Here is a 21,759-nt window from a genome sequence, read left to right as displayed (position 1 = left end):
TTTGGATTCCCACAGGATTTCCTAGTTGGCAGCAGCTCACAGAGCAGTAGGGTCCTCCTTGCAGGAACGCAGATGTAAATGTAACAGAGGGTGCATTTAGCAGTGTGTCTGGGAAGGAGATATGTCAGAGGAGCCCCAGCAGCCGCTTTGTGCTCTGAGGCAGGGGCTCCCTGAGGCTTCGTCATGCAGGGTGCAGGGATTAAGGGCATGGTCTCTGGCACTAGACTGTCATTTGGATGCCAGCTTTACTCTAGGGCCAGCTGTGTCCCCTTGGGCAGGTTAGGAATCCTCTCCACACCTCACAAATTGATTTAGTTGATACCTCCTTCAAGCGGTGGTTGTTGGGATCGGAGAAGCTAACCATACTTAAAGGGCTCAAAAACAGCATCTGGCTCACAATAAGCACTGTGCATGGATTACATGCTGTTATCCGTTTCACCAGGGTCTGGAGAGACCGTCGCTCAGGACCTGTCTCCACTCTCATGTCATGCCGCCAATCCATTTTCTAGTTATGGACTTGGATCTTATAATGCCGTAATACCAGGAACGCGGGGGTCAGAGCTGTAGAATACAAATGTCTGCATCTTTGAAAACCACCAGCCCCTTCATGCTAATGAATAAGCAGCATTCTGGTTTATATCGCCATCACATTCATTCATTTATTCCCTCATTCATTCAGTAATGACTTATTGACCACTGAATGCCTGCTGGGGCTTAGATCAATCCCGGGGTGTAAATGGAGCTCGTGAAGCCCCTGTAAATATCAGGCGCTACGTGAGAGGCTCTGGTAAGCGGGTACTGACACCCACCCCCTGTGGTTCACTGCTGACTGCTGGGTTTGTGGGTGTTTGGTGTTGGGAAATGAAGAATAATTCTTTATGTTGTATAAATACCTTTATTACAGGGACGGTACCATTACTAGGAGTGTGTTTTCCTGCAGCTCAAAGAAAGAAGGGCAAGGCGTTCCTGGGGGTCTGTGTGCCTCTCCTAGGTGTGCTCTTTTCTAAGCGTCAGGTTTAGGTTTCTGACCTTTTCCTGCTACCTCTCTTCTCTTCCCCACGAACTTGAGGTTTCATCTTTCCCAGGGGTGCCTCCTTGTCAGCCCGCTGCAGGGGGGGGCGTGGCAGCGGGACCCTATCAGCAGCAGACAGGATTTCATGCCCGACAATGAGCATTTCCATCTTCCTCCATGATTGCGACTCCTTCCTATCTAGCAAGGGCCTAGCCGCTCAGCTGCTCAGATAAGAGGCTGCAATATCCTGCCCACGGCCCTGCCCTGCAGATAAGGGCCTTCTCTCTGTCAGCAGGAGGAAAATATCGCAGTTGGGAAATGAAAGAAGTTTAAACAGATCAGCCCCCCAGGAGCAAGCTAATAAAATTCTTAGCAAACAAAGCGTTCCTTTTACCTTTTGTTTCCTTTTATCAACAAATGAAACTCCTTGTAATTTCCTGTCTCTTCCTCAAAATTAGCTTTATTAAAGCCTAGAAGGAAATTAATCTGCACCCCCAGAGTGGGCTGACGTGCAAGATTGTCATCAGCTGACCTAATGTCCCTGTTGATGCCCACCTGGACCCTGGACCCTCAGTGCCTCCTCAGGGCTCATCCCTGGGACAAATGGAAAGGACGTGTCCCAAAGCCTTGGGGAGGTTAGGACATTCAGCCAGACAGGGCCTGGTACGGCAGCTGCCTTTATTTCTGCTTCAACTATGGATTCTGCCCCGTGGCCATGTCCCCGGCCCTCCAGGTGGACTCGGGTCTTGTTCATCAGTCAGAGGACAAGCCAGGGCACCCATTTTGAAAAATATAAGAATTCAGCACTTAACCACAGCTCAGTGAAAGTGTGGAGTGCCCTGCTTGGCCACTTGATGGTTGAAATCTCCTGTTTTCTGCTAGAAAATATGGTGGCACCTAAAACTGGTGAGTGACCCTAGAACCAGTTGTTTGCAGCGGTGACCCACTGGGGACGTGAGCCCCCACCGCCGGCCCAAAGCTCCCCCCCACCGACTGAGCTCCAGCCCAGAATCCGACCTGCGTCTGCTTCCTGTTTCATGAGGGCAGACTTGTTATTCCCACTTGAAAATGAATGAAAAGAGGCTCAGACAGGTCAGGTGGCTGCCGAGCGAGTCCCCGAGCCCAGACCTTCTCCACTGTCCCGGTGTCCCCATCCCCAAGGGTGCCGTCACTGCACAGGGACCCCTCTGCATGGTCTGCTGTTTCACTTGAGATGACACACTGACAATTGTCCTGTATGGTGTCTTGTCTTGTAACTAAACATCAATAACTAAAATGTCTTCTTTTTGTTTTGATTATTCCTTGGCAGTTTGCAGATTCCTTCAACTTTAATCCTCACAAATGGCTCTTGGTGAATTTTGACTGTTCTGCCATGTGGTAAGTTTCCCTGGTCATTAGTCTTGAGAACAGTGTCTTGTGTGAGGAGCCGGCAGGTGGGGGGTGCGAGGTGGGGGGACACAGACAGCCCCAGCATGCCGTGCGCTCCATTTCTAACCCACTGGTGGGACCCGTGCCGTGGTTCCACTGCGACCTAGAACATTCTGGTGCCACACATGTGCACACTGAGCGCCAGCCCCTGGAGCACCTGTCACACTTGCTCACCTGGTTTGAAGAAATGCTATAACAAGTTAAATGCCAGCACTAGAGGCTACAAGGAAATAAAATACGTGAGTTTGAGGGCTGTCTGGAGGAGGGGCTCTTAGCCCCTGCTGGGACGCGTCCACACCGTCCTCGAGGCCAGGGGTGCCCGAGCCTGACATTTACTGCAGAAGCATGCGGTGTCCCAGTTTTTCATTTGAAATCATGTCTGCTCTTAGGTAGCACTCTGTGTCCTCATCGTCATCTCCTCTAATCCTATCACAGCTTCACGGGTGTAGGTGACTGGGGCTGAGGGGTTTCACTCTCCAGAGGGCACACACCCCACGCACAGCCATAGGCCCGTGTTGGATACTAGCAAAAGGGGCGACATTTTCAACCTAGGACTGAGGGGAAGGACAGATAGAATTATGTATCTCACAGGATGGAGATAAAGAACAAACGTGTGCAAAGCGACTCACATTTTTGTAAACGAAATGGTGCACACAGAGCCTGTTGGATTATTACCGTGGACACAGGAGATACTGGACACTGAGAGCTGGTGTTGGTGTGAATGACCCAGTCAGGCCCCGATTTTGCTTCCACTTTTGTTCAAACTGTCACTGACTCCACCGTCTGTCTGAATGCTGAAATGAGTCCTGGGTCGTAGACCAGGCCTGCATGGCCAGAGGCCACAGGTGAAAGCTGGACTGCAGCCTTCCTGTCCTGTGCGTAGGCTGCCCCTCTGCCTGTCCAAGCAGGGCTCCCGCTGGGCACCACCGTCCAAGTGGGACGGCCCGTGTGTCTGCAGAGGAGTAAGACAGTACGTGGGACACAGCAGAAGGGCAGATGACCATGATCGTTAGGGGGTGGAGTCCACGGAGGCAGCGGCCCCAAATGGATGAGAGCCACGTGCCTGCACGGGTCAGAAGCTCACTGGTCTGTTTGTGAGAGAATATCGCAGAAAATCACATACAAAAGATGATGCCACTTGTGTTTAAACATCTTATGTTTATGCTGTTTAGAAATGCGCGAAACAATACTGCAGATTGCTCAGGAATCTGTATGGGAACATCAGTGGAACTCTGTGGGCGAGATAAACCCTGTGCCGCCCGGCGGCCTCCTCTGCAGTGGTGACCCGAGACATGCACAGGGATTTAGCTGTGTGTTTTGCTCAAAGGCAGTGGATACCTGACCATTTGTACCTTTTGGCAAGGTTTTAACACTGCAGAATCCTTTTCTTTTAATTAAAAAAAAAAAAGAAAAACAGCCGGAAGGTTGTACTGGCATCAGTAGGAAGGGCAGTGCGATCTTCATGACAAAGGGTAGAGTTCTACTGAGAGACAGAAGTCTTCCTACCCCTTTCTCTCACACTGTCCCCTTCTCAGTAGGCCGGGCACAGAGCTTTCCCAAGTACAGAGGGACCCAAAGGGAATTCCTCCAGGGGTCCTCATGCAGTGGTTACAATGTCACAAAGTTCCCGTGCACACCTAACAGCAGCGTGACCTGTCCCTTCCACGGGTCAGAGTGCACAGCACACAGCTCCTTACTGCCGCCTGTAACCCTTGGAAGGAATCATACCGCACCTGCCTTGCAGAAGTGAACCCGGCCTCTTGCCCGGCTCCTCGCTGCACCCCACCCCTCCTGTGTCCTGTCTCAGGCTCGCTGGCTTTCATCCCCCAGGGACGCTCCCATCGATTTGCTTTCAAGCCTGAGCTACTGGCAGACTGACGTGCCTTCCCTTGTTTGCCCCTAAGATACTCTGTTTGCCACAAAGTTGCTTTGAGACATGGTGTCAGTGCTGCCGAACGAGGCAGAGAGGCCATTGTCCCCGAGCTGGGCCTGGAAGGACAGAAATGCACACCACCCTGCTGTGCTCCTGCTCCTGACGCCAGCCCTCCAGCTCACCACACACCCTGGTGTCCCACCTGCAGTCCCGACTCTGAGCCCGGAAGTGGGCACACAGCCTGACTAGACCCCACCCCACCTCAGAGACCAGTGACAGCAGTGGGTCCCCCGTGGCTACAAAGTTGGGGTTCCCACAACCCCCTGTCTTTCAGGTTTGATAGTTGGCTAGAACAACAAAGAACTCAGGAAAGAGCTTTACTTACATTTATTGGTTTCTTAGAAACGAGACAAATGAACGCCAAATGAACGAGATGCCCAGCGCGAGGTGTGGGGTGGGGTGGGGGCACGGAGCGCCCTCTCCTAGCGTATCGATGTGTTCAGCAACGCAGACACTCTCTGAACCCCACCATTTAGGGGGTTTGATGGACGTATCCTTACATCGGCATGACTAATGGACTCATTGGCCGTTGACTGTAAACTCAGGCTCCAGTCCCTTCCGTCCCCGGAGACAAGGGCTGGGGCTCAACCTTGCAGCCTTCTGACCAGTACCTGGTTTTCCTGGCTGGGGAGCCCACTACCTGTAATCTCCTTGGCATACAAAAGATGCGCGATCCCAGGGGGTTAGGAACTGTGTGCCGGGAACCAGAGACGAAGACCAAATATTTATTCTTGCTTATACTGCCCTCCGCCCGTCCCCCAGGTGCTCAGAGCTCTGGAGACTGTACTGCAGTGACCCCAGGGGTGGCGGGAGCACAGCAGAGGGGCATGTGTGCAGAGCGGGGTCCCGGGAAGGGGCTCTGAAGCCGGGGTGCCTGAGCCGGGCCAGGTGGAAGAAGGGACAGACAGCTAGGGCGTGGGGTCCCTCTGAGGTACCTCCTCATGAAGCCCCATCATCTGTTCTCTACGTCCAGGGTGAAAAAGAGAGCAGACCTGACGGGAGCCTTTAAACTGGACCCTCTCTACTTGAAACACAGCCACCAGGATTCAGGTAAGAGGGGTCCTTGCGTGCTGCCGTCTGTTTCTGGTTTTGTTTTCATCAGAGCTGCATTTGAAATGCCTAGAAGCCTGGGGTGAAGGTTCCGGTCCAAGAGGCATCCCCATGGAGTGCTGCGTGTAGAGCCCAGGAAGGGCTGCTTCCCGAGGGCGGGGTGGTGGTGAGGCCTCGGGGTCCCTCAGTGGGGCCCCCTCTGCAGACCTGCTCAATGCCAGAGCGGGGGCCCAGCAGCACGGCTTCCAGCACAGAGGTGGACACCTGCTAAAATAATGACTGCCCCAGGGACTCCGTGACACGTGCAGCCACTTATGCCAGTACCAGTGGGAGAAGAAAGGGAATGAAGAGAGTTGGGTGGGGGTTGGGAGTGGAGAGAAAATCAGATAAGGCACACCAATGCCGCCCTCGCCATCTGGTTTATGGACCTGCTGTCCGTGCCTGGGACTGGTGGTGCAACAGTGACCAGGTCGTGCCCACCGACGAAGCCTAGTGGGGCAGAGAGGGGCGTTCAGAAACCACTGCGGACGGCCAACGTGACCCTGGTGGCCTGGCCCTGCCCCTGTCACCACACACTGCAGCTCACCAGGCCCAACTTGGTGTCCCTTCCTTGGCTCCTTACGACACCTCCTTCTCATTACTGAGACCCAGAACAAAGTCTCCCCTTCAGGGACGTCTTCCCAGGCCTCTCCGTGTAAGCAGATGCCCCCCTCGGCATCTCCATCTGCCACTTCACCCTGAAGGCTCCTACATGGCATGTGACTCCAGCAGCAAAACCCTCGCCCACTGCTTACTTGTTTACTGTCTTCTCTCTTGCTTGTACCTAAGATCCTTGGGGGTGGTTGGGGTAGGGACTGTCACCCCACAGCTCCCCACTAGAATAGTACTTGCCTGGACAGAGGGAGCGGCCGCAGCGTGAGAGGGTATGGTCACAATGCATCCCTGCGTTTGTTCTGCATTTTTACATATGGTGTCTTGTTGGACGCGTTGCCAGCCAGTGGTAGGACTGGGGCCAAAATAAATGGGACTTTTCTTTTTGATAACTGAAAATTCTTTCACAATGCTGGTGACAGGGAAAAGTGGCCACACTGGGTATATAGGCTTTTCAGACAGATTCTTTCTTTAGAAAAACTGTACATTTAGAAAACATAACAGAGTAAATGGGGAGCCAGGAAGTTCCCATCACCTCACCCCCCAAATGCAGTCATGGTCCCATGTGCTTGAATTTCTTGCCGGTCTTCTCTTATGCATTGTGTGGTTTCACTGTTTTTACTAGTTGCCATTTGCAAATTTAGAAGCTGCTCAGCCCACATGTATGTTGTGGAGTTGTGAAGACACACCAGGCACATAAAACGTATTAAGAAGCCCACAGTATAAGTGACAAGGGGCCTTGGCATTTTTCTGGTCGCAGTGGACACCAGTCAGGCCTCCAACCTGAGCCAGGTCTGCAGCCCACCGTGGAGGGAGCAGCTTCCCCGAGAAGTGGACTCGGTCTCTCACCGACCATGTGGTTTACCTGCAGCGCTACGCGTCTGAACCCTTTCCTAAAGCACCAGTTGCACTGTCAATGGTTTTCTACGGTGAAAGAAATGTCCTATAATTCTGCACTGTCCTTTACAGCGGCCACTAAGCCACCCGTGGCCATTGAGTACTTGAGCTGTGGCTAGTCTGATAGAAGAACCCAATTTTTAATTTTGTTTAATTTTAATGTGGCTAGTGGCTATTGGGATAGTGCAGTGACATAAACCGAAAGGGAGGGCCGCTCAGTCGCCTTCATTCCCAATGTCATTGGGTTTTCGATCAATCCTTTCTGAGCACTGATTTCAGGTCAATATGCTCTTGGGTGCTGTTCTTTGATTTCTGTTGTCATCTGTGCGTCCCTCTCAGGTCCCTTGCGGTGATTGCTGTGGACGGCGGTTTAACTCCCTCCCACAGGGTGTAAGAAAGAGAGGATGGGTTGGGAGCTGACACAGGCTGTGTGACTTTGGGCTTCATCTCAGGGTCCCTCATGGAATAAGGAGGTTTGCCCTCGCAAAATACCCTGCTCCTTCTCCCATCTCTGTCATTTTATGGCTGAAACCGAGGAAATGCCTGGTCTCTCCTGGCCAGATGTCAGTCAGGGAAGCACAGTAAGCTGTGACTCCAGATTTTCACGTAAATACAGTGTAGACCTGTCTGCACAGTGGGTCAAGAGTAGTGTATAAGGGTGACAGTGGGTTGTGTCAGGTAGACAGCTTGTCTCAGCTGACCTCAGTAAGGCCAGCTAGGGCCCAGCCACGGCCACTCTTACCCTGGAGTGAGGGACACGTTGGAGCCACAGTGGGCCTGGTCTGGACCACATTAGAGGATCAGAAGTGCGGCACACCTGCAAAATCCCCCGATTCCTTCCTAGGATGAGCGTGTGGGAACCCATGTCCATGAGGGTGTTCGTCCAGAGTCCTTTCCCCCTTCTGATGCTGCAATTGCGATGTTAGACCGGTTCAGAGACTGAACTGCAAACCAGCCATTTTCATAGCCACTGCGAAGTCCTTGTATCCAGGACAATGAAAACGACTCGGGCACTCACCGGTGTCTGCCCTGTGCCAGACACTGGACTGAGACCCGAGGACACGGAGATGAGTGCCCAGCAAAAGTCTGAGTCTTTTTAATATTCTAATCACTCTTCACTTCGCACATTTGCCTTCCCACACATGAATGAATGAATGATGAGGGCTTTCCGTACATGCCAACTTACTGCTAGAGAAATCTCAGATTCTCATGCTCATGGAACTGCCAAAAGAGAAGTGGATGGGGTCCATTCATAATTCAGCATTTTCCGTTCGTGTTTGGGGCGCCCTGCTCCTGGGGTCCCCCTCACACCTCTTACCTTGGGGCGTGCCACAAAGAACACCCAGCGCCTGTTCAGGAGACGATGTACCTACTTTAAAGATGAGAACAATTAGGCACGTAATCAACCAGTGCGTCTAATGGGTTCTTGTTTTCCTCGTCTTTCTCTTTTCCAGGGCTTATCACTGACTACAGGGTAAGTAGGAAATCTGTCTGGTGGAGCTGCAGGTCCCTGGTAATGCAAAGTGTGATTTGGTGCCAGGTGCTGTCACAGCCCCAATTCCTGCTGCCTCCCCTCCCTTCCTCTCACGATCAGGGTCCCACGAAAGGACACCACCTAACTGGGTCCTAATAGCAAACCAGGCCAGGCAGGGGCTGGTCACTGAGCCCACCACCTGCAGGTCTCAGGTTAGCAGGAAATGATGCTGCCGCAGAGGGAAGGGGATTCCGCACCCAGAGTCCTCCAAGGAGGACGTAATCTTTCCATCGTGCGGCCCTTCTGTTCCGTGCTGTTGCCGGGAGCCAGGAGCCCACAGCCTGGGCAGAGGGAGAGCAACGTGGGTTCATAAAAAGGACTCCGGCACTGCCCCTTCCCAGCCACTCTGCAGGCAGCTTCCTTTCCCAGCCAGGAGCATGTGCTGTTCTGGCAGCTTCTGTAGGTGAACAAGCCCCATACCTCCCTCCTGGCCCCCAGGCTGCAGAGGGAGACAGAGGCACAGATGGATAGTCACACACACACACACACACACACACACACACACACACACACGCCGCTATGAGCTGCTGTTCTGAGACACACCTGAAACATCCTGCTCCTCCCTGAGGCCTGCTTCTGGCCGAAGGGCAGTATCCCAGCTCCTCAGCCGTAGGGCAGCGAAGGGGTGGCCTCAGGGGACTTAGCGGCTTCCAGGAGAAACAGGCGGAGTGGTGGGTCAAAGGACACCCACTTCTCCCTCCTCGTGGCTCCTCACTTGGCTCCCTTGGTGTTTCGTTCCAGCACTGGCAGCTCCCGCTGGGCCGCAGGTTCCGCTCTTTGAAGCTGTGGTTTGTCTGCAGGATGTACGGAGTCACCGGGCTCCAGGCCTACATCCGCAAGGTGAGTCTGTCTTCTTTACTTACCTGGGCAGCCTCACGGAGGTCGTAGGGGACTTTAGGAATGAGTTAAGATGTCCTAATAAGCAAGTAAGTGACCAGGGGTAGTTTGAGCTATTACAATGGGGGCATATTAACGTGGTCAATGTACGAGTACGGCTCTTTGAAGGCACTTCCAAGAAGACTGCAGGTATGGGGTCCAGGAGACTGTCAAAGTGAAAACACCACGTAGCTGGGATTTTAGTCACATCTGCAAGGTCTAGTCAACAATGGCAATAGCAAGCACACACTAGGTTTCTCTCCAAGAACCTTCTGGAACGGAGAAAGCTAGCGTTGGGGTATGGATGATGTTATCTAGCCTGGTGGTTCCCAAAAGTGCCCCAGCCCAGCAGCAGAGGTACGACCTGCTCTCAGGGTGGGTCCCAGCTGTGAGGGGTACTCAAGTGTGAGAACCAGCCATCTTCTCTTTGCCCCATCACTTGTTTGTTTTAAACAATTGAGGAAACTGAGGCCTGAATATGTTCTGGGACTTGCCCAAGGCCCACCCAGTTAACCAGCTGTTTCTAGCTGAGTCCCTCCCACCCTGATGTCTTTTCTCTGCCATGGCCCCATGTGGATGCGCAGAGGTCCTCAGCCTTCACGGAAACGGGACACACCTGCAGTTTCCAACTCTAGTGACAGAGACATGGCCAGTCCCTCATTTTAAGTCCTGGCTCTGAGGTTTAACCTCTGGGCTGGTGGGATGTCCCCAGGCCCCTTCTTTGTGACAGGCCCCATGGCCCACGTCTGCCCCGCAAGCCTGTTGTGGAGAAATCAGGGGCAGCAGAATCTATGTGGGGAGGGGTAGAAAAGGGGTGTATGTGAGAGTTTGTGGGTAGAGAGACCCTTCCCCATTTAGAGCCATGTTCTCAACTATAATGAGAATTCAGCTTTTGCGGGGAGGGTACCCAATCCTCCCTGAAAGAAGAGCGAGGGACATCCAAGCCTCAGGCAGCTGGTCCAGGACCCAGCTGTGGGGAATCTCAGACAGCTCCTGGTCTTTGCCGCCCTCTAGTGGCACGAGGTTTATTATGTGACTGGGAACTGCTCATATAAATGGTCTTTTGGTCCCAAGCACACTGAGCCCCAGTACTTAGGCTCCGATGCTCCTTGAGCACCTACCAGTAACAGCACCCTGTTGAGCACCCGGGTTTAGAATAAGCAAGACATACTCTACAGCTAGACCATGGATCGCATACTATTTGAATTAGCTTTTGAGCACCATACACATCTAGAAGTCAAATCAGCTGACATTATTCAATGAGAGGAAGGCAGTTCTCGAATATGATGGGGACTGGCATATCTCTCAGTGATGGCAAAACTGTCGAGTAACAAACAGTCATGGCGACCAAGGAACTGAAGCTTTGGCATTGGGCAGCTGTGTGAGAGTATGGCCTCAGTTTCCTAATCTGCAAAATGGGTATAATCATTGCCTCGCTGGTGAGGTGGGTTATTGTGAGGCTGGCATAGAGGAGAAGCATCAGCACTTGCCTAGCACACAGGGGCTACTCAACAGCTGCTAGCCACCATCTCTTTCCTTGAATGTTCAAATGCCTCTTTGCAATATTTATTCTAAAATTATTTTTTTTAATTGCTTTGGTGGGATAAAAACAGTCCCTGAGCAGAAGAAAATGACGGTTGGTGTTTTTCTGAAGACACTACATTTTTCCCATGGTAACACATCTTTTTTTTTTTCTCAACCTGTTTGGGAACAGCTGTTGAGTGCATTGCCTCAACAGTTGAAGAAAATGGCTGAAAGCACATAAATGAATTAATTATAGATGGGCAGCCTAACAAGCTTTTCTAGGTGGTTAGCTCTGAATTAAATCATGATGAGCTGCTCAGACACATTTCCCTTCCCTTTCCAGCACGTCCAGCTGGCCCACGAATTTGAGTCTTTTGTGCACCAGGACCCTCGTTTTGAAATCTGTGCAGAGGTCACGCTGGGGCTGGTTTGCTTTCGGCTAAAGGTATGTTTCAGTCTATTCTATCTTCTTCATTTCTTTTGAATGTGGCAGGGGGGTAAGTATCATTCATTACTTCTGTGCTCAAGAACTTGCTTTAGCTCCCCAGAGAGGAGGGAATCCGGCCGCATCATTTTCCAGTGTGCCTTTTAGGCGTCCCGGCCGTGACCCCACCTACCGGCCATGGTGCCCCATGTACAGTCTTCTCTAGGCACTGTTCACACTTCCTAAGCCAAACTCGGACACTTCTTGCTTGTGTAGACCCTTGTCCCAGGATGTTCACCGTCCCTTCCATCTGTCCATCTTGGCACAGGGCTCAGGCCAGTTACCAGCATCCTCAGGTCTTCCCCTGGGAAGAACTGGACTTTCTTCTTCCCACTGTCCTTCCTGCCTTTCGAATCTCAAGACAGAGCGAGGACAGAAACACCACAATCCTGCGAGGCTCATCTGACCAAGATGCAAGGCCCTGCTCCAGCCCCTTCTACGTAGACCACACAGCTGCCTGGGGATGCAGGCACTGTCTGGGACCAAGAAAGACTGAGGGAGGGGAATGTGAAGAGAGACAAGAGTGACTGCTGAGGGGAGCACCCAGGCAGAAAGCATGGCTTCCCATGGTCCGTGTGGCACAGCCCTCCTTCTGGTCCAGTCAGGGAGGGGGGGGGGCTCTGGGCTCCCTGCCCCAGGCTGGACGGATGCTCCCTACCAGAGGGGAATCCACGGTGGCCCCTGGGTCCTCTAGTTCATTGGCCGTTTCCCAGAGTCTAGCAACAAATTGACTGTTATGCTTCGTTTTCTATATTGTTGAGACTTTCTTCTGTTTAAGCTCATCAGTTGATAGATCCCATAGCTAAGAATCTTCATTTTTTCTTTAAAAACTTGGACCGTGGAAGAGTCATCTTTTGACAGCACATTACACCTTGAAGAAACTGTCTTGTAGAGAGAGGCTGCAGTCTGTTAGGGCCACAGAGCTACCATGTCATTGAATTTTACCATTGCAAATGACAGGCAAGTGGTCAGGTGGCTTCTTTCACGGACATGTGGCACCACTCTCTTGATCTCTTCAGGGTTCCAACAAACTGAATGAAGCTCTTCTGGAAAGAATCAATAGTGCCAAAAAAATCCACCTGGTTCCGTGTCACCTCCGAGACAAGTTTGTGCTGCGCTTTGCCATCTGCTCCCGCGTCGTAGAGTCTGCCCACGTGCAGCTGGCCTGGGAGCACATCAGAGGGCTGGCAACTGACCTGCTGGCAGCAGGGATGGAGTAAAAGGTGGGCGGCTGCAGGTCAGCTAAGTCCCCACTGGTGGGACCAGTTTCTTCCATGTAAAAAGAGGATGATGACACCATACCCTGACCAGTCTGGAGAACCAGAAGAAACTGTAATGATCCTTTAGAACCTCAGACAGGCTTTTACTTTGTATCCTTCTATGAGGCAATCAATGGTGTATTTCTATAACTTTCCCAATTTTATTTTACTATAAGACCCAGTCTTATATGATATAAAATAGAATAGAATAGACTATAAATATAAATATATATATATCTTACATAAGACTGAGTCTTATATTAATTTTTGCTCCGAAAGACTCACTAGGGCTGACGATCCAGTGAGCTCTTATTTTCCGGGAAACACTCACTAGGGCTGACGATCCAGTGAGCTCTTATTTTCCGGGAAACACGGTAACAATACACACAAAACAGAGCCATGTCAGGCAAACACTCCTGATGAGCATTTTTGCAACCCTACTTGTATGTTTGCACATATTGCATCAGGATGCAGCACACCGTGATCGTGTTCCCATGTGCCCACAACAACACGCAGAGACTAGAGCTCTGAAAAATGACCAGAAAAAAGGCATGCATCTGACAGAAATCCCAGTTATTCTGGAGTCAGATAATTGCTATCACTTCAAAAGGTAAAAATAGGATTTCATTTTTTTAATGCTGGATATGGTAGTAAATCACAGTGCACCTATGCTGGTTTGACCAGATGAATTAGAGCAATGAAAATATCAATACCATGGTTAGAGTTGTGCGTACTGGAGGCTATCATGTCAAACCCTTGTGATCAGTTCTGACAGAAAGGAGGAATTGTCCCTAGTTTACAGAGCATAGAAAATGGAGCACAGATTCCAGTTGACATTGTCAAATGTGTCAGAGACAAGCTGGGTCAGCAATAAAAACTCATTTCATCCAGTTCAAACTCTTACATTGCACACCATCTCATTGGAGAAATTGTATATTCCTTCTTTGCTTAAATGGAAAGTATACAAAATTCTGATTCTTTAAGGTTTTTGAATGTACTCATATGTTCATGCTACTTTTTTCCCTTGTAGAGCAAAAGCTGAAAACAAGTAGATCTGAAAACTGGAATGAGAGGAAAATAAACACCATCCTGGCTCCATGCAACCAAGGCTGTAGGTAGCTCCACGTTTCTTTGTCCAGTTACCCAGAAGCTTGTGGTTATGTCTGTTCAGTCTCTCATCAAAGAAATATTATTTGTTCTATGAAAAGTTAATCCCAGTGGACATGGCTTTTATTCATTATTTGGCTGTGATTTTTGTTGATTAAAAAAAAAGTCATAGGTTTTCGTGCTCTTGAAGTTGTCATTGGTGGGAAAAGCTTATTGAACTATTTTTTGGGGCAGTCTATGGTTATGGGACTTGAGATTATACCTCTTGTATTTAAATTGTTCTGTCCTGTGGCTCAGTGCTTAATAAACAATTTGAAATGCAATGGTAACTGTGTCTGGTGTGCATTCTGTTCTACAAACCGATGGTTGTAATGTGGACTTATCCTTTTAAAAGAGCCAAAGGTATGGCATGCTTTAATATCCTTGGATATTAGTTTATTCAACAAATGTTTCTTGAGTGCTTAGTATCTATCTGTCGGGCACTGTTTTAGGTAGTTTAACAACATGCAAGTTTTACCTGGAGTGACTCCAACTTCTAGAGAAATAAACAGCAATATTAAGGAGCATAAAAAGTAGAAACACCACCAACTAGGTGGGCTACTTTCAGTCACATAGGTGTCAAGTGTGTTAGTTGCTACTCAACCGTCATTTTCTCCACCCCCCACTCGAGACTCACTTTCTCAAGAAGGAATAACCACAGGGCAGGCTGAGCCCAGAGAGTAAGAGGGAGGTACTAGGTCTTTCTGGGCAATGCCATCTTCCTTTTTCCAGGAGAGAAGTATTCAGGGGGGACAGGTCCTTCTCCAGTTTGGCCCCTTCTTCCTGCTTTAAATACATCATGGGAGGCTGTGTTCCTGGGATTGTGGGGGTCCTCTTGGAACAAGGGGGTGACAAGCCAGTGGAGGAAAATCCACTGGGGAAAAGATGGCAGAATGGAAAGATGGTCCTTCATGACATCCTTAGGTTGTGCACTAAACTGATCGAAATAGGGTTCTGTTCTCGGAAGCCCAAGTCCAAAGTCATATAGGGTGCCTTTCAGTCTTCCAGGGACGTGTTCCGCTCAGGTGGGAAAAGGGGTGTGCCGGCTACGGAGTGGATGAGCCGGGACTCAGGGCAGGTATTTCTGTCCCCTTATTCTGTCTTTAAAAAGCACGTCGGGTTGCACCCACTCTATTCAAATCTCAGGCGGTAAGACACCCAGCGGAGGGAAGCGGCTGGGACCACGGGGACCATCGAGGACAGAGGGCTGGGCGCCGCCCAGGTGCGTCCAGGTGAGCGCCTGGTATGGGAACTGTCCGATTTAGTTCACGTCGGCGGCTGCGTGTCTTTATTTAGGAGGACTTTAAGAATGGAGCAGTGCACAATGGAAAGCAGCTAGTTGACGTTTCCTACACCCTTCGTGGCTGCACAGTTAGCGCGACTCCTCGAGCAGAACCCGCGCAGTCAGCCTCGGCCAGCTGCAGCGCCCCGCCCCGCGCCCCGCCCTCGCCCCGCCCAGCGCCCCGCCCAGCTCCCCGCCCAGCGCCCCGCCCAGCAACTCGCCCAGCGCTCGTCCGCGCCCCGCTCAGAGCCCCGCCCAGAGCGCGCCCTCGCCCCGCCCAGAGCCCCGCCCCAGCGCGCGCACGCACGCACCGACGCACGCACGCAGAGGCCCGAGACCGTCGGCTGCGGGCGGACGCTTCCGAGCGGCGGGCGCGCTTTCTGGAGGCAGCAGGTAAGCGGGGAGGCGGGCGCGCGCGGGAGGTGCGGGGAGGCGGGAGGTGCGGGGGGCAGCCCGGGCCCCGCAGCCCGTCCGCGCGGTCGCTTCGGGGGGCGGCCCCGGAGGCTGCGGGCAGCGGCCGTGTCCGGCGCGGGCGCCGTGGGCCCCGAAGGCCCCTCCGGGCGGTGGGCGTCGCGCAGCACCGGGCTCGGCCCGCCCCCCTGCCAGCGGCGCTCGGCTCCGGTCGGGGCGGCCGTGGTGAGGCGCGGGCCGCGCGTGGCGCGTTTCCTGCGTGCTGAGCGTGCTGGGGGCGTGTGGCGGGGTGAAGCCGCGCGGCGCGGGAAGGACCGGGCGGCGGGGGAGGCGCGCGGGGGGTCCCGGTGCTGCACGCGGGGGGAGGCGGCCCCTGCAGAGGGCGCTGCCCGGGGAAGGACCGGGCGGCGCGGCGAAGGTGAGCGTCAGCGCCGGGAAGGCCCGCAGGTGCGGGACGTGCGAGGGCGGCGGGGCGCTGCCGTTCGGCGCGGGCGTCCCGGGCGGTGCCGGCTGCTCAGTGGCGGCCGGTCCTCCGTGGCCGCGTCTGCGGGCGGGCGCCTGAGTCGGCAGGAGGCAGGGCCGGCGGCGAGGCGGCTGTTGGGACAGCAGTGCGGGGACGGGGCCAGGGGTGGGGGTGCCCGGTCACACTGCCCGCGACACCTGTAAACGTCCCGCCTGCAGGGCCGCGTTCGCGCTGAAAGTGCCGTGGCGACCAGAGGGACGAGCGGCTCCCGGAGGCCTCGCTTCTCCTTTTCACGCTGCTCGGCTTCACAGCTTCCAGCACATACAGCCTCTCTGGGTCTTACGTGTCTGTGTTTCCCAACAAACACTTAGGAACAACTGCCTACAGTGTGACAGTGTCTGCAGGGCATTAGGGGCGGTCCCAAGCTGCGCTAAGTGTGGCTCTCGCACTAAAAGAACCTGCTGATTCTTCAGCTGTATTTACCCGTAATTTGGAAGGTAGAATACGCGAGTTCTCGGTTTTCACTTTATTGCAATGCCTTTGGGAAACAAGAGTTGTCGTACAGAGTTTTTTTGTGTGGTGACTGGTAAGTTCTAGGCGTCCCGCAACGTGATACATTCATCTGTACTTGCGCTAAAATAGCCTGAAAATGTAAGGGGGCTTCTGAAATGAACTTGTAAGAAGAAATCTGAAATGAAAGCACTTTAGGAGCAGACTGTTGAACCCGTGCTCATGTTTCATTTGTCGTGACAATTTCACCTCTTAATACTTCATTTGAATTTGGAAAATTGTGAGTGATTCTGGGGCGTCCTGTTTTAAGTGCTCATTCCTGAATAAGTCCTTTAAAACAGTAATGACGGTCGTTCATGTTTTTGGTCCATGCTGCTGTGACCTTTGGTGGTAGCCTCAGGGAGCACCTTGCTCAAGGTGAAGTGCATCCTGTCTGTGTGAAGCCGCCTGTGTGCGAGTTCTGTGCCAGTGCTAACCGGCTCTGTGATCCAGTAAGTTCCGTGGTACTCTCAGCCCGTTTCTGCATGTGGGCATAGCGCTGATAGTAGTCGTTTTCAGAACGTCTTTATACTCATTATTTGACCTGATTCTCACAGTGATTTCACTCACTTTATACATAAAACTGAAGACTTGACGATAGTAAGAGGCTTGCTTAAAATCATTTAATTTTTCTTGGTGATCAGACTTAAACCCTATGCTTGGTTTGTTTTGCTTTGTTTGTCCATAGTTCCATTGTTTTTCCATATTGCCTTTCTTTTGCTGATTAATTTTAAATCCTTTCCTAAACCATGTGAAAGCTTTCCCTATTTGCAGGGAAAATTATTATATAACTAAAAGAGTTTAACCCATAATGAAGTATTAAGTTGGGTGTTTAATCTTTTATATCTTGAATGCTTGAAATTTATGATTAACTAGATAGTTTCCTTGCAAATGGTCTGTCCGTGTAAATGTACTTCATAAATGACAAATCCAGTACACTTCCTTCAGAAGAGCTGAGATTTAAAAAGTACATTTGAAGTATCACGTCTTTGTTTTCTTCTTATTGATTCTTCTTCAGTTTTATCATTTGTTATAGACCCTCTAACATGCCGGCCTCCAGCTCTAGGTCTGTGCACCTGAGTGAATGGCAGAAGCACTACTTTGCAGTTACATCTGGTGCGTGTGCAGCAGGACAGAAGGCTGATGCCTACCGAGCACAGATCCTGCGCATCCAGTATGCCTGGGCGAACTCGGAGACCTCCCAGGTCTGTGCGGCCAAACTGTTCAAAAAATATGCGGAGAAGTATTCTGCAATTATTGACTCTGACAATGTTGAAACTGGCTTGAATAACTATGCGGAAAACATTTTAACTTCAGCGAGATCTCAGCAAACGGACAGTGACAAGTGGCAGTCTGGATTATCAGTAAGTAATGTTTACAAAATGAGTAGCGTCCAGGAGATGATGCGAGCTGGCAGGACACTCAGAGACTCCGTGCTAGCACCCGCCAGTGCGCTAGCCGTGGCCGATACAGGGGCCGGTGCCTTTGAGCCTCGTCCGTTTAGTGTTTGTGGTGGTTCTGGGGAGAATGAGCCCTTAACTAACTCAGCTCATGGTGCAGACAGGACTCACGACGTCCCAGAGAGCAATCCTCTGAAGGGCCCTCAGAATGCCCAGCTACCCCCGGTGACTAACACCCCGAAGACCTGTCCCACACTCTCAGTGCCTCTTGGGGAACTGGCCCCTGCAAAATGCCATGGCACACCATTGTTTGGGAGTGCCGGAAAGGAGAACAGCAGAGGACGGAGTATGTGCACATCTGATCAGTCTTGTTTTCCTTCTGGCTGTGAAAATCTGTGGGAAAGGAAAGCTTTCTGTGCTGCTGGTGCCATTGATGCACTGTCCACCCCAGTGCTGAATAAGGCTTTTAGTAAAACAGGAGATAATGGCCAAAGAGAGGAGAGTGGCCTGCCAACCTTTAAAACTGCTAAAGAACAATTATGGGTAGATCAGCAAAAAAAGCACCAGCAACCCCCGCGCTCATCAGGGTGTTCCTATGGTGGTGTGAAAAAGTCTCTGGGAGCCAGTAGGTCCCGAGGGATATTTGGCAAGTTCGTCCCTCCTGTGTCTAAGCAAGACGGGGGGGACCCGGGCGGTGGCGTGCAGTGTAAGCCTGACGCTGCTGGGCCTCCAAAACCAGTACTTCCAGTGGATGAGAGGCTCAGGAACCTGGAGCCAAGGATGATCGAGCTGATTATGGATGAGATTATGGATCATGGGTCCCCAGTCAGCTGGGAAGATATTGCAGGGGTAGAGTTTGCCAAAGCCACAATCAAGGAGATAGTCGTGTGGCCCATGCTGAGGCCAGACATCTTCACTGGTTTGCGAGGACCCCCGAAAGGAATTCTGCTCTTCGGCCCTCCTGGGACTGGCAAAACTCTGATTGGCAAGTGCATCGCCAGTCAGTCTGGGGCAACTTTCTTCAGCATCTCCGCCTCCTCCTTGACCTCCAAGTGGGTGGGCGAGGGGGAGAAGATGGTCCGGGCGCTGTTTGCTGTTGCAAGGTGTGAGCAACCAGCTGTGATATTTATTGATGAAATCGATTCCCTGTTATCACAGCGGGGAGATGGTGAGCATGAGTCTTCCAGGAGGATAAAAACCGAGTTTCTCGTTCAGTTAGATGGGGCGACCACATCTTCTGAAGACCGTATTCTAGTGGTGGGGGCAACCAATCGGCCTCAAGAGATTGATGAGGCAGCCCGGAGAAGGTTGGTGAAGAGGCTTTACATTCCCCTCCCAGAAGCTTCAGCCAGGAAACAGATAGTAATGAGCCTAATGTCCAAGGAGCAGTGTTGCCTCAGCGAGGAGGAAGTTGAGCTGGTCGTGCAGCAATCTGATGGGTTCTCAGGTGCAGACATGACACAGCTTTGCAGAGAGGCGTCCCTCGGTCCCATCCGCAGCTTACAGATGGCTGATATTGCCACGATCACACCAGACCAAGTTCCACCAATAGCTTACGTTGATTTTGAAAATGCTTTCAGAACTGTGCGACCGAGCGTGTCTCCAAAAGACTTAGAGCTCTATGAAAACTGGAATAAAACTTTTGGTAGTGGAAAGTAAATGGGACACGTGAACTTAAAAGATGGCTTCTTTGTAGTATAGTCTTTCCCATTCTTTAGCATAGGGAACTGGGAATTTATTAACTGTACTTTTGGTGTATATTCCAAATTTGATACCTCAAATAGAATGGCAATAGCTCAGATTTTACAGTTGATTGACTTTGCGTATGCTAAGAAAAGCTTGGTTTTTCTTCCAGTTATGACCTGATGTGTATATGCCTGTTCATACAAAACACGAGGGAACTTTTTTGTTTTGTTTCTAATAGGTCTTTGTTCTCAAGATGTATAATGTGATGAATAGTGAGCTCGAATTGAAACTTTGGAAAATCGTATTTGTATATGAGGATGTATGTTTTATATACATGTTTTATTGGGAAAAGTTTCTTCTGAAGACCACATAATTCTTAGTGTCGGCTCGTGTCGTTGTTTACATTTGAAACAGAGCATTGCTTAATAAATTTAAGATCTCACCTAAAGCTGGAGTGAAAGTACCAGTTTTCACTTTGTCTGGTTTGTAAGCTCTTACTGTTTTCTTCCCTTACTGGGACTAAGTAATCAAGCGTGTTCAGAGACGGCAAAGGGTAGTCTAATATCAGACATAGAACTGACAGGTGAAGAATGTTTTCCAGGGGACAGGTGATGTCTAATAACATTTTCTTTGATGCTGCTTCACAGCCTGGAGTATTGATTGGTCTCTTTCAAAAATAAATGTTTGCAGATTTGTATAATGGACCATTCTGTCTCATAAATAATACATTTGTTGTGGAAACATTAGAAAGTAGAGATGAGCAAAAAGAAGAAAATAGAAGTCACTGTTAATCCTGCCACTTTGGGCACACTTTAACATTTGAGAATCAGTTCTTCCAGATACTTTATACAGGAGCAGGATGGTGCTACGCGGGGCCTTTTGGAGCCTGAGCTCTTTCTTTAAAGTGTATTATCACCATTTCTCATGTTCACATATGTCTGCGTGTCTTCCCTTGTGTGACTGCCTGGGCTTCCATTGTTCGGATGGACTATAATTTCTCTCTCTCTCTCTCTCTCTCTCTCTGTCTCTCTCTCTCTGTCTCTCTGTCTCTCTCTGCATTCAGAACCTTAGGCTGTCTGCCTTCTGTTTATTATAAACAGAAATAAGTTGACTGCCTTAGTGGTCTTGTACTACCTTTATGCCAGTCACGAGCCTTTACAGATGGAGCCAGAAACATCAAAATATAAAATTAGAAACTAAAAACTATTAAAACACTAGCAAAAATGTGAAAACATTGACAGTACAGTGTTAGTAAAGATTTGGAAAGTGGGGCGTTGCCACACCCTGGTAGGGAAGAGGACTGCTCGGTCTAGTCTTTCTGGAAGGTAGTTTGATCTGTCTGCCCCAAACTGATTCCACTCCTGGATACCTATACTACGCAAATAAGTTCCCTGAAACATTTCAGTATCTGAAAACATAGATAATAAATGTCCATCAGTGGAGAACTGTTAAATCCGTTCCATGGGGTTTTATACAGATTATACACCAGTAAGGCGAAGGCCTGGACTCTGTTGTTCAGTGAAAGAAGCAGGTTGCACAGAACTCATGACATCAACTTGTGAGGAAAGGCGTGCAGAAAGTTCCAGGAGGATGTGACGAGGGCTTCCCTCTGGGAGTGGGTAGGGCAGAGAATTCCCGCTTCTGACTTTACACACATAATAGCCTTGCTTTGACCATTTACAATAATTACTCTTTTAAAGACTCAATTAAATCGTATTTTAAAGTATTAAACATAAGATTGTTAATTAACCTTTTCTGTGTTTTGTTTTTTGGTACCAATCAGTTCGTTAGTAAGTGATGGAGAGGCAAGTGATGGAGAGGCAAGAATTAAAAGTCCCCATTATAAATTTCTCTTAGAAAACATGGATTGCATATGAAAATGGGGCTGAAAAGATAACCAAATGGCATATAAATCTTTAGAAAAACAGGTTGAAAACTCATGTTTTGCACATATATGATTGTATTTAGAAGTAAACCTCTCAAAATCAGAATCTATAGCAAGAAGTCATTCATCCAACTCCAAATTGAGCAAAGCTGTCAAAATTGCTTTAAAAACTAGTGAGGCGCATACAGATTTCTTCTGCATTTTAAGGAATAAACCTGTTTTACAAAGGAATCTTTGAGCAAGCGACATACATGTATGCCACTACCGCTGTGACCACAGAAGTGGATAA

The 21,759-nt window shown here is 50.4% G+C and overlaps 2 protein-coding genes across 15 annotated transcripts in view; both read left to right on the top strand.

Moving 5' to 3' along the window:
• Positions 1 to 14,082, top strand: part of DDC (dopa decarboxylase) — a 52,856-nt gene extending 38,774 nt beyond the window's left edge. For 6 of the 8 annotated variants that reach the window (XM_081079815.1, XM_081079813.1, XM_081079817.1 and 3 more), the window contains 7 exons: positions 2,322 to 2,389; positions 5,347 to 5,423; positions 8,426 to 8,445; positions 9,247 to 9,345; positions 11,249 to 11,350; positions 12,409 to 12,612; positions 13,679 to 14,082. In XM_081079815.1, coding sequence (XP_080935941.1) covers positions 2,322 to 2,389; positions 5,347 to 5,423; positions 8,426 to 8,445; positions 9,247 to 9,345; positions 11,249 to 11,350; positions 12,409 to 12,609 — 567 coding nt within the window. In that variant the 3' untranslated portion in view covers positions 12,610 to 12,612; positions 13,679 to 14,082. Of the gene's footprint in view, positions 1 to 2,321; positions 2,390 to 5,346; positions 5,424 to 8,425; positions 8,446 to 9,246; positions 9,346 to 11,248; positions 11,351 to 12,408; positions 12,627 to 13,678 lie in introns of all 8 variants that reach the window. The other 2 variants (XM_081079820.1, XM_081079819.1) reach the window with 1 other exon arrangement.
• A 1,307-nt stretch (positions 14,083 to 15,389) lies between these two features.
• FIGNL1 (fidgetin like 1) lies at positions 15,390 to 20,763 on the top strand. 7 transcript variants are annotated; one of them, XM_081080262.1, is made up of 3 exons: positions 15,394 to 15,469; positions 16,855 to 16,951; positions 17,518 to 20,757. In XM_081080262.1, the coding sequence occupies exon 3, from the start codon at positions 17,546 to 17,548 to the stop codon at positions 19,556 to 19,558; it is 2,013 nt and encodes a 670-aa protein (XP_080936388.1). In that variant the 5' UTR covers positions 15,394 to 15,469; positions 16,855 to 16,951; positions 17,518 to 17,545; the 3' UTR covers positions 19,559 to 20,757. The 7 variants fall into 7 exon arrangements, with proteins under 7 accessions (XP_080936386.1, XP_080936390.1, XP_080936388.1 ...); XM_081080263.1 differs by having other exon boundaries at positions 15,396 to 15,469; positions 17,536 to 20,757; XM_081080259.1 differs by having other exon boundaries at positions 15,406 to 15,469; positions 16,169 to 16,951; positions 17,536 to 20,757.
• The last annotated feature ends 996 nt before the right edge of the window (positions 20,764 to 21,759 follow it).

Source organism: Rhinolophus hipposideros, assembly GCF_964194185.1.
Source record: "Rhinolophus hipposideros genome assembly, chromosome: 18".
Classification (NCBI taxonomy): Eukaryota; Metazoa; Chordata; class Mammalia; order Chiroptera; family Rhinolophidae; genus Rhinolophus; species Rhinolophus hipposideros.
This window is presented reverse-complemented; position numbering and strand designations above follow the sequence as displayed.